At 39.0% G+C, this 14,126-nt stretch overlaps 1 protein-coding gene across 3 annotated transcripts in view; it reads left to right on the plus strand.

Annotated features, from left to right (window-relative positions):
* Positions 1-14,126, plus strand: part of ANO10 (anoctamin 10) — a 213,205-nt gene that overhangs the window by 47,329 nt on the left and 151,750 nt on the right. For all 3 annotated transcript variants that reach the window (XM_079934520.1, XM_079934521.1, XM_079934522.1), the window contains 2 exons: positions 2,015-2,206; positions 9,827-9,955. In XM_079934520.1, the coding sequence (XP_079790646.1) occupies positions 2,015-2,206; positions 9,827-9,955 (321 nt within the window). The remainder of the gene's footprint in view (positions 1-2,014; positions 2,207-9,826; positions 9,956-14,126) is intronic.

Genomic DNA, 14,126 nt, shown 5'->3' on the forward strand with positions numbered 1-14,126 from the left:
GTATAATGAGGCTTAAGGTCTACGGAAGTTGACTCTTCCACCATCTTGGGCCTAGTGGGTTCTAACCAGTTTTTGTCGTATCCTGCTCTTAATGGTTGTATCAGTCTTTTAATGGTTTCACCCTGCCCCTTCCTTTCTGTCTCAAATTGTTCATAATTCTTCTTACTTATAATTCTTCCCCTTCCCCTTACTGACTTAAAGGTCAATAGTAATGTCCCTTCTTTCATTCCTGATTTTAGTAATGTGAGTCTTTCTTTGTTTCTTGCACAGTTTAGGTAACGGTTTGTCATTTTTCGTTGATCTCAATCATTTCAAAAAACCGAATTCTGGTTTTATTGCTCTTCTTTGTTTTTCTATTCTTTATTTTATTTATTTCACTCTAATCTTTATTATTTATTTCCTTCTGCTTGCTTTGGGTTTAGATTACTCTTCTTTTTCCGGTTTCTTAAGATGAAAATTTCAGTTTTTTTAAGATCTTTCTTCTTTTTTAACAAAGGCATTTACAGCCATAAATTTCCCTGTGAGCACTGCTTTCACTGTATCTTATTAAGTTTTGGTATGTTTCATTCACCTCAAAGTATTTACTAATTTTTCTTGTGATTTCTTCTTTAACTCATTGTTTTTTGTAGGAGTGTGTTGCTCAATTTTCACATAGTATGTGAATTTCCGAAATTTCCTTCTGTTATTGATTTCCAGTTTTATTCCATTGTGGTCAGAGGAGATACTTTGTATGATTTTTAAGCCTTTTAAATTTGTTGAGAAGTGTTTTATGGCCTAACATGTTATCTATCCTGGAAAATGTTCCACGTACACTTGAGAAGAATGAGTGTTCTGCTCTTGGATTGAGTGTTTTATACATGTCTGTTAGGTCTTTGTTATTGTGTTAGGGCATGCCTTCAATACTAAGCCAGGAAGTTTAAAATTCTGCCCTAGCGTTCACTTTCTGCTTGTGCAGAGCTTCAGGGTCAGTCAGAGGTGAGATCTTAGACCTTTCTCAGATCTTTCCTAAGCTTATGTGTGATCTTCTGCATGTGCCTCATCTTCTCAATTCCCAGTAAAATGTGGGAGCTTTGCAAACCCCCTGTGGATATCTCATTCTTCAGCCTTTTCTCTTGGGCTCCCTGGCTAGTCTGTTGTTTGCCCCAGCTGCTACCCTTTACCTCAAGCAGACTGATGTTAAAGCATTCAATTAACATCCCTGGGGGAGGAGCCTTTAGCGCTGGGAAGACTCTGTGCAGTTAAATAGAGACAAGCCTTTTGAGTGGGGTCTTCTAGAGCCAGGTCAGATAATGATGTCCCTTTGGGAATGAGGCTTTCAAAGATCTGTGTCCCCACTCTCCTCGCTCTGGCACAGGAACGCATGCTATTATTTTTCGAGGCTGCTGCAGAACTCGGGAGCAGGATATGAAACTAGAGTAAGTTAAAATGCCACAAGGTTGAGCTGTTATTCTTGACTAAATTCTGCCCCGAATGCTGCAAGCCTTTAGTTAATTTCCAGAGTACTGAAAAAGTTGCTTTTGACAAATTTTGTCATTTGTTGTTTGCTTTTATGGAGATGTAAACTTCTGGAGGTTCTTACTCTGCCAGTTTCGCTGGCATCACCACCATCAGGTTTTTAATGGAGGGTCAGGGGCTGAGATGCTGGGGTACCCATGATGTGAAGGGACCATCATGTAAAATTTCTAATAATGATCCTGGATCATTTCTTTTTACTTGGTCAAGAGCAAACTTCTTTAGCTTTGCTGTTATTTACCTTAGGGGAAAAAGGGTAATAATCCAGTGATTCGACATGATATGAGCAGCTAAATCACTTTTTTATTCTGCATTTCAGGGACTTTAATATAAAATTGTCTTTGAATTTAAGTAAATTCTGTTGTTGAGAAGAAGGAATTGGGAGAAACTCTGAGTTTTTTTTTTTTGGTTAGATGCTCATGCCTTGAATAGTATTGCAAAAGACTGTTCTTATTAAGTGATGTTAAAACAATGCCTGTTTTCTTCTTTTTTACATTTTCAGGGCACCTTTGATGATTACTTGGAGTTATTCCTGCAGTTTGGTTATGTGAGCCTTTTCTCCTGTGTTTACCCACTGGCAGCTGCCTTCGCCGTGCTAAATAATCTCACTGAAGTTAATTCAGATGCCTTAAAAATGTGCAGGGTCTTCAAACGCCCATTCTCAGAACCTTCAGCCAGTATTGGTGTATGGCAGGTAATTATCTGATAAAAAATTATTTCTTTAAAAAACAAAATGAGGTATTGTGATTAAAAGAAAAAAGCTCTATGGAGAGATTTGGGAAAACTGGATTTTATCCTTGCCATGCCACAAACTAGCTGTGTAACTTCAGGTGGTCATTAACTTTCTCCGGGCCATGCTTTTCTTATTTTTAAAGTTGGGGGCGGGGATGAGCTACAATCTCCATGACTCCTTTCAGATGTGAAACTTTGACGGTTTTCTTGGAGAGTAGTCAGCTGGGCCTCACCCACTGGTACTAATGAGGCCCTCCCCACTGCAGTGTCAGTAGAAATCACTGACACTGGACTTCTACTGGGGAGCCTGGACTTCCACTTCCACTCCTACCTGGCAGTAATGAGATTCCCTTTCAGATCCCTGCTAGGGTGGTCTCAGAGGAAGCCCAGTGGAGAGTCAAGACTTTTAATACCATCCAAGAGGCCACATGAGTGCACAAAGGAGGGACTTGTACCCCTCCATCAAAGGAGGTATTAGTGGTAGTCTAGTGGGAAGCCAGAACTCTTGCCCCTCTCCAGCAATAATGACCCCACTCCCCACCTTGGGTGTCAGTGGTGTCCAGGTGGAGAACCTGGACTTCTGCCTCTACCTGCTAGTGACAAGATATTGTCCCCTGCTGGAGTGGTATCAGAGGAACCAACTAAAACAAAAGGTTATACAAAATCTGGAGTCTGATAACACCTAAAGTATCAAGGTTTTTATTAAAAAATCACTCATTATACCAAGAACCAGGATGATACCAAACTGAATGAAAAAAATGGCAATCAGCAGATGCCACCACCAGGATGACACACACGTGTTGGAAATACTGGACAAAGATCTTAAAGCAGTCACGGTAAGAATGCTTCAACAAGCAATTACAAACACACCTACGACAGATGAAAAAATAGAATTAGAACGTCTCAGCAAAGAAATAGACACAAAGGAGAATCAAATGGACATTTTAGAAGTTGAAAATATAATAAACAAAAAGCTCAGTGAATGGGTGCAATAGCAGAATGGAAGGGATAGAGGAAAGAAGCAGGAGCTGGAAAATAGAAAAATAGAAATTACCTGATCTGAACAACAGAGAGAAAATAGACTGAAGAAGTAAATATAGCCTCAGAGACCTGTGTGACTATAACAACAACAACAAAATCTAACATTCCTGTTATTGGAGTCCAAGAAGGAAAGGAGAAAGAAGGAGGGGCTGAAAAGGCACTTGGAGTAATAATGGCCAAAACTTTTCAAACTTGGCAAGAGACCTAAAACTATAGGTTCAAGAAGCCAAGTGAACCCCAAACAAAGAAGTTCATGCCAAAACGCATCATAATTAAACATCTGAAAACTAAAGACAAGGAAAAATATTCTTGAAAGCACTGAGAGAAATGACCTCTCACCTATAGGGGAAAAACAATTAGAATGACAGCCAGTTTCTCATCAGAAATCATGAAGGCCAGAAGAAGGTGGCACAATATTTTCCAAGGCTAAAAAATACTATCAATACAGAATCCTATATTCAGAGAAAATATCCTTTGGGAAGGAAGGGGAAATCAAGACACTCTCAAATGAAGGAAAAGTAAGAGAATGTTTTGCTAGGAGACCTATCCTAAAAGAATGACTAAAAGTTCTGTAAACTGAGGAAATGATAAAGGGACAATGTCAGGAAGCAAAAACATGGTAAACAAAAACACAAGTAAAAACAATATATTTTCCTTTTACTCCTGAGTCTTTAGAGTTATGTTTGACAGTTGAAACCAAAAAATACAACACTATTTAATGGTTCTAAGTATATGTAGAAAAAATATTATGACAATTATATTATAAATGGGGAGTGATAAAGGAAGGTAAGATTTCTGTATTTTACTCAAACTAAATGATACAAGTAGACTGAATGTATACATATATATACACACACATATAAAATATAGTATATATATTTGTGTGTGTATGTCTATATATAGAACAACCTCTAAAAAGCTATATTGTTTAAAAGATACACTCAAAAACATAGTTAAATCAAAATGTAGTAAAAAAAAATGTTGAGGTAACCTACAGTAAGACAAGGAGAAGAAAACAGAGAAATGAAAACACAGAAAATGAAGAAATGGCAGACTTAAGTCGGTATTTTGATTAACTGTAAAGGGTCTAAAGACATGAGTTAAAGACAAAGATTGACATAATGGATTAAAATGCATAACTCAACTATATGCCATCTACAAGAAACCCAATTTAAACATGATTAAGCAGGTTGAAAGTAAAAGGATAGAAAAAATATATGTGGAAAAATTAATTGTAAGGAAGCAGGAGTGGCTATATTAATATCATATAGAGTAGACTTCTGAGCAAAGAAAATTACATTTACATCTTACAAATTACATTTACAATTACATCATACATTACAAATACAGCTACAGATGGAACAATTCTCACAGAACACTGGCTGAACACTAGCAGAAGACCTTGGACACTGGAAAGGGCATACATTTGCTCAGACTTCTGAGCAAAGAAAGGAACATTCTTTGATGATAAAAGGGTCAAATTATCAAGACGATGTAGAAATCTTATATATTCAGCAAACAACAAGGTTGTAAAATACATGAACTAAAAACATAGAACTAAAAGGAGAAATAGATAAATCCACAATTACAGTTAGAGACTTCAACATCCGTTTCTCAACAATTGACAGAACGCTGGATAAAAAATCATCAAGGTTATTGATGAACTCAACAACACCATCAAATTATGAATCTAATCCATATTATAGAACATTCTACTCAACAGTAGAATATACTGTCACCTTCAACTTGATAAGGAGCGTCTATTTAAAAAAACTTAAAGCTAACGCCATACTTATTAGTGAAAGATTGAATGCTTTCTTTCTAAGATTAAGAACAATGCAAGAATGTCCACCGTCACTACTTTTACTGAATATAGTACTAGAAATTCTAACTAGCATAGTAAGGCCAATGATATCTCCAATTTACCCACTAGCTGACCACAGGTACATGAGCAAGCCCAGTCAAGGTCAGCTAGACCAGAAAAATTGCATAGGTGAGCACAGCCTAAATTGTCTACCTGCAGAATCATGAGCTAAGTAAATGGTTGTTGTTTTAAGCCAGAGAGTTTGGGATGGTTTGTTACACAGCAATAGCTAACTAATGTAGGAAGACTCAGTATTCTAAATATATCAGTTCTCCATTAATTTACAAATTAATTAATCTACAAATGAGCTTATAAATGTAGCACTATCCTAATGGAAGTTTTTCTTTTAACTAGGTAAACTTATTGTCAAGTTCACAGGGAAAAATAAATAGAATAGCAAGAAAACTCTAAAGAATAAGGGCAGGGACACTCATTCCTACATATTAAAGCTTGTTATATAACCTCAGTTCTTAAAGTAGTGTAGTGCTGGTGCATCATTAGACAATCAAACCAATGGAGCAGGATTAAAAGTTCAGAAATTCAGTATATGATATAGGTGAAATGTCAGTTCAGTGGAGAAAATTATTGACCGTCCACCAATAGTTTTGGGATAATTAAGTCTCCAAAGTGTGTGTGTCAAGGGGTAGTTTGCTCTTCAGAAGTTAAGAGGAAAAACGGCAAGACACAGAATGGGAGAAAATGTTGACAATACATTTGTCTGCCAAAGAATTTGTATTCAGATTATATGAAGGACTCACCAACTCAATAATAATGCAATTAAATGAAAACATGGACAAAATATTTGAAGAAATGCTTCACTAAAGAATATATACAAATGGCCAATGAGCTCATGAAAATATTTAGAATTAGCTACCAGGGAAATGCACATGAAAACTACAATGCAATAGCACTGTATACCTGTTTTAAAATTAAGAAGAGATGATGCCAACTGTTGGCAGTGAGGTATATAATAACTGGAACTCTCATACATTGCTGATAAGGATGTACTATAATGGTCACAAAACTAGAACGCAGTTTGTAAAAAAAGTTCAACATATAGCTACCATGCCACCCAGCACTTCTGCTCTTAGAAATCCAGGGGAAATGAAAGAATATGTCCATACAAAGACTGCACAGGAGTGTCCATAGTAACTTTATTCACAGTAGTCCAAAACTGGAAACAACCCAACTTGCTGTCAATAGGTAAATGGGTAAAAAAAATAATTATGGTATATTCATAAAATGGAGCACTACTCGGCAGTAAAAAAGGAATAAATTACTGATAACATACAACGTTAAAATCTGTATGCTGCTAAACCAAGATGGTGGAGGAGTAGGAGTACTTGGAGTTCATCTCTTTTCACAAATGCGTCACAAATACATCTACAGATGGAACAATTCTCACAGAACACTGGCTGAACACTAGCAGAAGATCTTGGACACTGGAAAGGACAAGAAAGATCCCCACATAACTGGGTAGGACAAAAGAAAGAAGGGAAAAAGAAGAGGAGAGGAAGCAGGATGGGATCTGCGCACTTGCGGAGGAGCTGAAGCAGAGGAGAGGTTCCTGTATCTGGAGAAGCCCCCTCACCGACGAGGAAATCAGTTGGGACAGAAGGGGATCATCTGAGGCTCTCAGAGGAGCATGAAACGGCTGGTCTGTGGCAGATAGAACAGAGTAAGATCTACACAGATTGTCCGTGCCACAGCCCTGTGCATCCCAGACTGGGACGTGAGTCCACCAGTGCACACGGGGGCTGAGAGCTGGAACGTGGGGATTGGAGAACAAACCCAGGGGGAGGACTGCTGTTGGCTGCGAGGAGACAGCCAGAGGGGATGGGAGAGAGGTAATCCACAACTGGGAATGCTTGTGGAGGAAACCCAGACTGCCATAGAAGCAAGGCGCCACTGTTAAGTGACGCGCAGGGGGTGGAACCACCATTGAAGCCTCTCTCTCCCCATGCGCTGGCCCCCTACCTCGCCACGTGCTACGAAAAGCCCCCACCAGAGCTGACCTTCTCATGCCTGCTGCCAGGTGCTAGGAAAAGACCCCACCAGGGCTGACCTTCTTGAACCAGCTGCCAGGCGCTAGGAAAGGCTCCCACTAGGGCCAGATCTCTCACGCCCATGACTGCCAGCTTTCCCATACACTTGTCGCCGGCAGGGCCCCTGCAAACCAGGCAGCTGTGCCACCTCCACGTCCTGTCCTCACCGGGGCAGACATGAATGCTCCAGGGCGGTCTCAGGAGCAGACTCCTGTGGATGGCCCATGTGCAGAGGTGGGGCTAAAACCACAGATGAGCCCCAGGGGTGGGGCGACTAAGGAAGAGGAACAAAAACCTTTCCATGCAGCTGCACAAACCGCAGATTAAATCCCTGCAATTGGCTTGGTAAACCCTGTGTCTGGAATATCTGAATGGACGAGTGTTCCCATAACTGAAATCAGTCTAGCTCTAGCTGCTGTGGACGTTGGGGACTAGTACACATGGGAGTTGGGCCAGGTCAGAGTCTGAGCTGCCCCCACAGTGCCCACAGAGGGACCAGAGACTGACTTAGGGGTTTTGGAGGGCCTCCTGGGGAGGTGAAGGTTGGCTGTGACTCAGGGTGGGGAGAAGGACACTGACAGCTGAGACCCCAGGAAAATATAATTATTACTGTTTTTTTAAGTTTTGTTTTGTTCTTTTCTTCTGTTTTTTAAATTTGTTTTTACTTTTTATCTAGTGTAAAAATTTTTTAATATATTTTTAATCCTTTTATATTTCTATTTCTGTGTTACTTTTTTGCTGTTCTGTTTTTTCCTTGTTTTTTTTCTTTCCTTTGTTCTATTTGTTCTTATCTTTTTTATAATTTTTTTTCTCATTTTTGTGTTCTGTTTTCTTTGCTTTTTCCTTCAGTTTGCATTCTGCTTTTTTTCACTAATACATAGTGACAAAAAAACAGATCAGTGTTTGCTTGGGGCCAGGTATAAAGTGAGGGGTGGTTTGCTTGGGGCCAGGAATCTTTTGGCGAAAATGGAAATATCCTATTTGTGATGGTGGTTTCACTGGTAAATACACTTATCAAAAGTTAATGAAGTGTATACCATAAATGAGTACAATTTATTTTATATAAATTGTAACTCAGTATAGGTGATATTTAAAACCCCAAAAGCTTAGTTAGAAATGTATTAAAAATGCAGGAAGCCAGACACTGTCATGTGCTGCCAATGGGAAAGTGAACTGGTCAACCCTGGGGAGTTCGGCTTGGTCTTATCTATCAAAATTATGAACACAGTGGCACCTTTGACTCAACTAGTCCACTTTCAGGAACTTACCCCACTTCCACACTTCTTAAATGACGTGTTTGCAAGTTTACTAGTTGTAGCATTATTTGTAATAGCAAGCAATAAGGAAATGGTTAAATTAACCTTGGTACATTGATGCAATGAAATACTTAAGCAGTTGTGACTTAAGTCTTTCGTTGTGACTTAAGAATGAGGGAGATCTTTGAGTACTGACACGGAATATCCTCCAAGACATTTTAAGTGACAAAAGCAAGGGGCTTGACAATGTGTATTATGCTGAGAAAAGAGTAAGAAAGTATATGTTCAGGTTTGCTTATATTTATTTGCATACAGTGTCTGGAAAGATACATAAGAAATTAATAATAGTGATTATCTTATGGGGAGAACAGGAGGTGACGAGGGGGAGAAAGGGGACAAGGAGACTCTTCCCTATACACTGATAACATTTTATTTTTGAACTAATTTATAATAAATCAATAAATAGAAATTTAAAGCTATTTTAAGATAAAGTCCTGAGTAGATTTTTTGTAAAGAAAACTGGAAAAATAAGATTACACAAAGGATTTCTAAAATATTATAAGATGGTAGATATTCTTCCTGGGACAAGATTTTATTAAGTTTGGATCCAATCGTGTTTTGTTTTGCTTCTATATTTCTAATAGTTAATTGTATTTCTTAGAATTAGACATTGTTATTAAGTAGTGATCACCAAGTGCTGTACATAAAAAGAAAGAAAGAAAGAGAGAAAGAGGGAAAGAAAAGAAAGAACGATGGTCACAATGTTTCCATAGTCCATACTCAGTAATACACACCAGTTTCCTTCATGGGACCCTGGTTCAATCTACTTAGTAGGTCTCAGTGGGGCCTGGCATCTGTATTTTTCTGAAGTTCTACAGGTGATTCGGTAAATGCCGCTAGGAAGGGATCATTATCGCTGGTGCTTTGGGTATGGCTGAACCAGATGTGGTATGTAGTCTGTCAAAGTAGAAGGACCGTTTCACTAAATGAATTCTATTTGAAATCATACCTAACTGTTTTTGAATGTGAAACATTCTCTCTGGCGGCCCTAGTTTAGATTCCCTTTAGCTATGCATAGAGTCAAGTAACTTTAATAGTGTATTTTTCTTGGATGTGTTCCCAATTCAGGTCCCTGGCCACCTCCATTTGGGAAGATAGAACATACTGTTTGGGATATTCAACCCAAAAGTAACTGAAATACCTCTAACAGTATGGCTTTTTTGAGCTAACGAAAATCATGGCATTATAGAGAAAAAGTTATACATGTCCTTGGAATGTTTAGAACTAAGGAAAGACTTTAGATAATACGAAAAAGAATGAGGAAATATGGAAGCAGTCCTTATGGTCTTTAATTTCACATTTTCTTTTTCTTTCAGTTGGCTTTTGAAACAATGAGTGTTATATCTGTGGTCACTAACTGTGCTCTGATTGGAATGTCACCACAAGTGAATGCACTCTTTCCAGAGTCAAAAGCCGACCTCATTTTGATCGTAGTAGCAGTGGAGGTAAGTGAACATTTAGACCTGTTTTAAATAGTCTCTACGTCAGATGCCTGTGTTATTCTAAGGCAGTGATGTCCCTGGCTGTCAGTGATGGGCAGTTTAGCGACATGCATTTACTGGTAAGAAAGCAAAGTGGCTCAGGTAATAGGAACACATGAGGATCCAGGCTGTCCATTCCTGGTTATTGACAACTACAAAAAAGTCACCGTGGTGCTAACAGGACTGATTTTTCCAGCCTTTGTGCTGGCCTGTCTAGCGTTGAGGAGATAAATCCTATTTGAAATAGAATTCTATAGATCTAATGGGTTTTTTTTCAGTCTGTTTGAGGGTGAGGGAATCTGTCACTTCCACTTTCTAAAGCAGATAAATCCTAAGAAATGCTTTTTGATCATGACTTAAGTCTCATTTGCAATAGGTGTGGGATTCATTGCAAAACACTCTGAAACTCCAAATTGTAACGTGTAGGAAGACTCATAATTTCACATACCAAGTACAAGTAGGCTGTCTGTGTACTTTTTAGATATTTGTCTTGTTTATCATGTTTCTGAATACGGATTACCGTAACATCTTGAAAATTAAGCACTAACCAGTTTGCAAATGGAAGAATTTGCAGGAATTTTTTTGTTGCTAGTGATTATAGTTGTCAGGAATATTGTGATCTTTCATTTTTAGATACTAAAAAAATAGAGCAGTAGTGGAGATTTGTCAAAGTAGAATTTAGTAGGATCATAGAGCAGTGATTCTGGACTTAGGGCTGACCGTAAGAAATGGAATTGTGAACTTGTACATTTCTAATGGTGGCTAAAGAAATATATTCTCCTTTGCTCTGTTTGCTCTTTTAGTGTATTTGATAGGAATCTGTGTTCATGATAGAAGCTGTATGTAGAGTATGCATTTTGGAGAATGATTTTAGACAGCAGCAGCTAGGAAGGGAAAGAATGGCTTTGCAGATAAAAGTAGGTCTGTTTTGAATTTTGTGAGTTGAACAGGATTTTGGAGAGCGATTTGCAAGGCAATTTATTACCTGTGGCAGTAAGAGAACAAAACAGAGGTACCTTAGACAGGGGATGGCCAGCTGGCCAGGCTCACAGTGCATCTTCTTGATTTAAGATATGGCCCTTAACTTTGCAGATCTTGGAAGTTGTCTTTGCCAGCACATCCAGAGCTAATAAGGCTTTGTGGCTGACTTACACTTAATCATGAGACTCACAGGGGACTGACCAGAATACCAGGTAGTTAATCTACCATAAGGAGACTTTTCCAGTGCTTATAACCGTAGGTGTTAAAGTAGAAGTGGAGGGTTTCCTTGGTGGCGCAGTGGTTAAGAATCCGCCTGCCAGTGCAGGGGACACCGGTTTGAGCCCTGGTCCGGGAAGATCCCACATGCCGTGGAGCAGCTAAGCCTGTGCGCCACAACTACTGAGCCTGTGCTTTAGAGCCCGCAAGCCACAATTACTGAGCCTGTGCTTTAGAGCCTGCATGCCACAGCTACTGAAGCCCATGCGCCTAGAGCCTGTGCTCTGCAACAAGAGAAGCCCTCGCAATGAGAAGCCCACGCACTGCAATGAAGAGTAGCCCCCGCTCACTGCAACTGGAGAAAGCCTGGGCTCAGCAGCGAAGACACCATGCAGCCAAAAATAAATAAATTAAATAAATAAATTAAAAAAATAAATAAAAAAGTAGAAGTGGAATTGGTTGTTAGAAGATTTCTTGGTAAATTTAGAAGCAGAGCAGGAGGAGTGTAATAGTCTTGAGAGACGCAGGATACCTGAAAACCATCCCTTCCTTCAAACAAAGCAGAGTGCTTTCATGAGCCGGATCTTGGTGTCCATTGCCGACTTCTGAGCAATGCTGGATGATTTCAGTACTGCCCACTTCTTGATCATGCCTTCACTTTCTCTTGACTTTTGGCTGGCCCAGTCTTCCTGAATATTCCCATTAATTAGACCACTGTCTTCTTTTGTATTGGTGATCTCTTAATCAGATAGCCACACCCTGCTTCTTAATTAATGTGGGAGATTTCCTGGCCCATAAGACTGTCCTGTAAATGGCTAACCTCAAGTGTTGCAGACTGATTTTGCTGGTCTAATCCTCATGTATTCACTTAATCTGCAAGTTTTAACGTGTACTTTGTTGTTCCTCTGAGCTAACCCTTATGCCTCCTCTTACATTTTTAGTCTCTTCATATAGTATTAAAGTAACTATTTTACTGTCATTATCTAAACTGGTTCCTTAGAGTACAACAGAAATAAGCCTCTATTTAAAAATCTTGTGAGGAGAAACCTTAGGGTTTTTTTTTTTAATTTTATTTATTTTTTTGGTTGCCTTGGGTCTTCGTTGCTGCGCGCAGGCTTTCTCTAGCTGCGATGAGCGGGGTCTACTCTTTGTTGCGGAGCGCAGGCTTCTCATTGTGGTGGCTTCTCTTGTTGTGGAGCAAGGGCTCTAGGCGTGTGGGTTTCAGTAGTTGTGGCACGTGGGCTCAGTAGTTGTGGCACACAGGCTCAGTAGTTGTGGCTCACGGGCTCTAGAGCGCAGGCTTAGTAGTTGTGGCACACGGGCTTAGTTGCTCCACGGCATGTGGGATCTTCCCTGACCAGGGCTCAAACCCCTGTCCCCTGCATTGGCAGGCAGATTCTTAACCACTGTGCCACCAGGGAAGCCCCAGGATTTTTTTTAATTAAAAAGAAAATTTTAGATTTTTTTTTAAAGCTTGATTGAGTATGCAATGTAAAATTGAATAAAAGACAAAATGATCATTATTTTATGTTGGTAACTCAGTGTCATGTTACAACTTTTGTGTATTTACTGCCATCTAGTGTTTCCTTTAAAAACTCATGAGACTTCAATACTACTTTTATTTGTATAATAGTTGCAGAAATTTATTACAGACTGACCAAGAGAATAGCCTACCAGTATGTGAAACCATATAATAGAATCATATGAAATGCCGTTTTCTGGGTTAAAAATAGTCAAATATTGGGAATTTCATAAAATTCAGCCCACAGCATTAAGTCAGTATCTAAATAATTTCTCTTAAATAATCATCATTATCTTCACTTCTGAGACAAATTTAGCTCACTTCTTTGATGTAATTTCAAGGAAAGGATCACTATGTTAAATGCAGAATTACACAAAGATCTCCATTTCCTAAAAGATAGAAATGGCCTAAAATCCTCTAAATATCAAATGTTTGATAATCTTTCATTTTAGCGTTAAATGCATTCACAGTTTTCTTCTAATTTTACACTTGGCAAGACGCAGCAAACATATTGAATGCTAACAATTCACCTACTAAATGCTGTTCTTTTTCTAGGGTGAAAATGAATTAACTCACCTAGAAGTTGCACTGCATTTCTGATGGTTAGGTTCTGGTGACCAGCAAGCCAGTCTGCACCATGCATGTTTAATTGGTAGTTTTAAAAATATCACTGAATTGCAGTTTATTTTACAAAAGAACGTAAGTTAGGTAATTTTCTGTCTAGTGCTGCTCAGAAACAGTTGATTCTCATCTCTTTGTAATGACTAAAGGTGTCTTCTGAGAGTGGACTGAACCCTTCGGGTTCTTTTGTGCCCCGACTCACAGGCTTTATTTTCCTATTTTTAAAAAAATTCGTTTCATACTTAAAGAAAACTTGCAAGCATAATACAGATAATCTCTATATATCCCTTTATTAGGAGTCACTAATTTTGAACATTCTGCCGTATATGTGCTTGCTCTCTGTCTCTTGATTGATTTACCTCTGTATTTGTATGTACATATAGATATTTCAAACTATCGAGATTCTATTTCTGTACTGCCTTTTAATGCACTGTGGCCCTGGGCCAGTCACCTTGTCTTGTAAGCTCATCTCCTTGACTGCGTATTGAGCCCAGTGCAGCATCCTTTCCAGGGATGCTCTGAGGAGTGTAGTAGAAATGACACATGTGTAACCCTAATCACAAGTGTCTGGCATGGAGCAGGTGCTGAACAAATTGCGGGTCTTGTTATCACTCTTACAAGGCAAGATACTGTACATGTAAAATGCCAAACACAGAGCTGGGCACTTGGTCAAGGTGCAGTGGATGTGAGCTGCAGTTCTAACCATCTCTGCAATGGCAGAATGAAGCTTTTGTTATCTTTATTATCATTCTGTCATCATTTGTTAAGCAGGCAGTATAGCAGCATGGTAGTAGC

This window comes from Stenella coeruleoalba, assembly GCF_951394435.1.
Source record: "Stenella coeruleoalba genome assembly, chromosome: 10".
Classification (NCBI taxonomy): domain Eukaryota; kingdom Metazoa; phylum Chordata; class Mammalia; order Artiodactyla; family Delphinidae; genus Stenella; species Stenella coeruleoalba.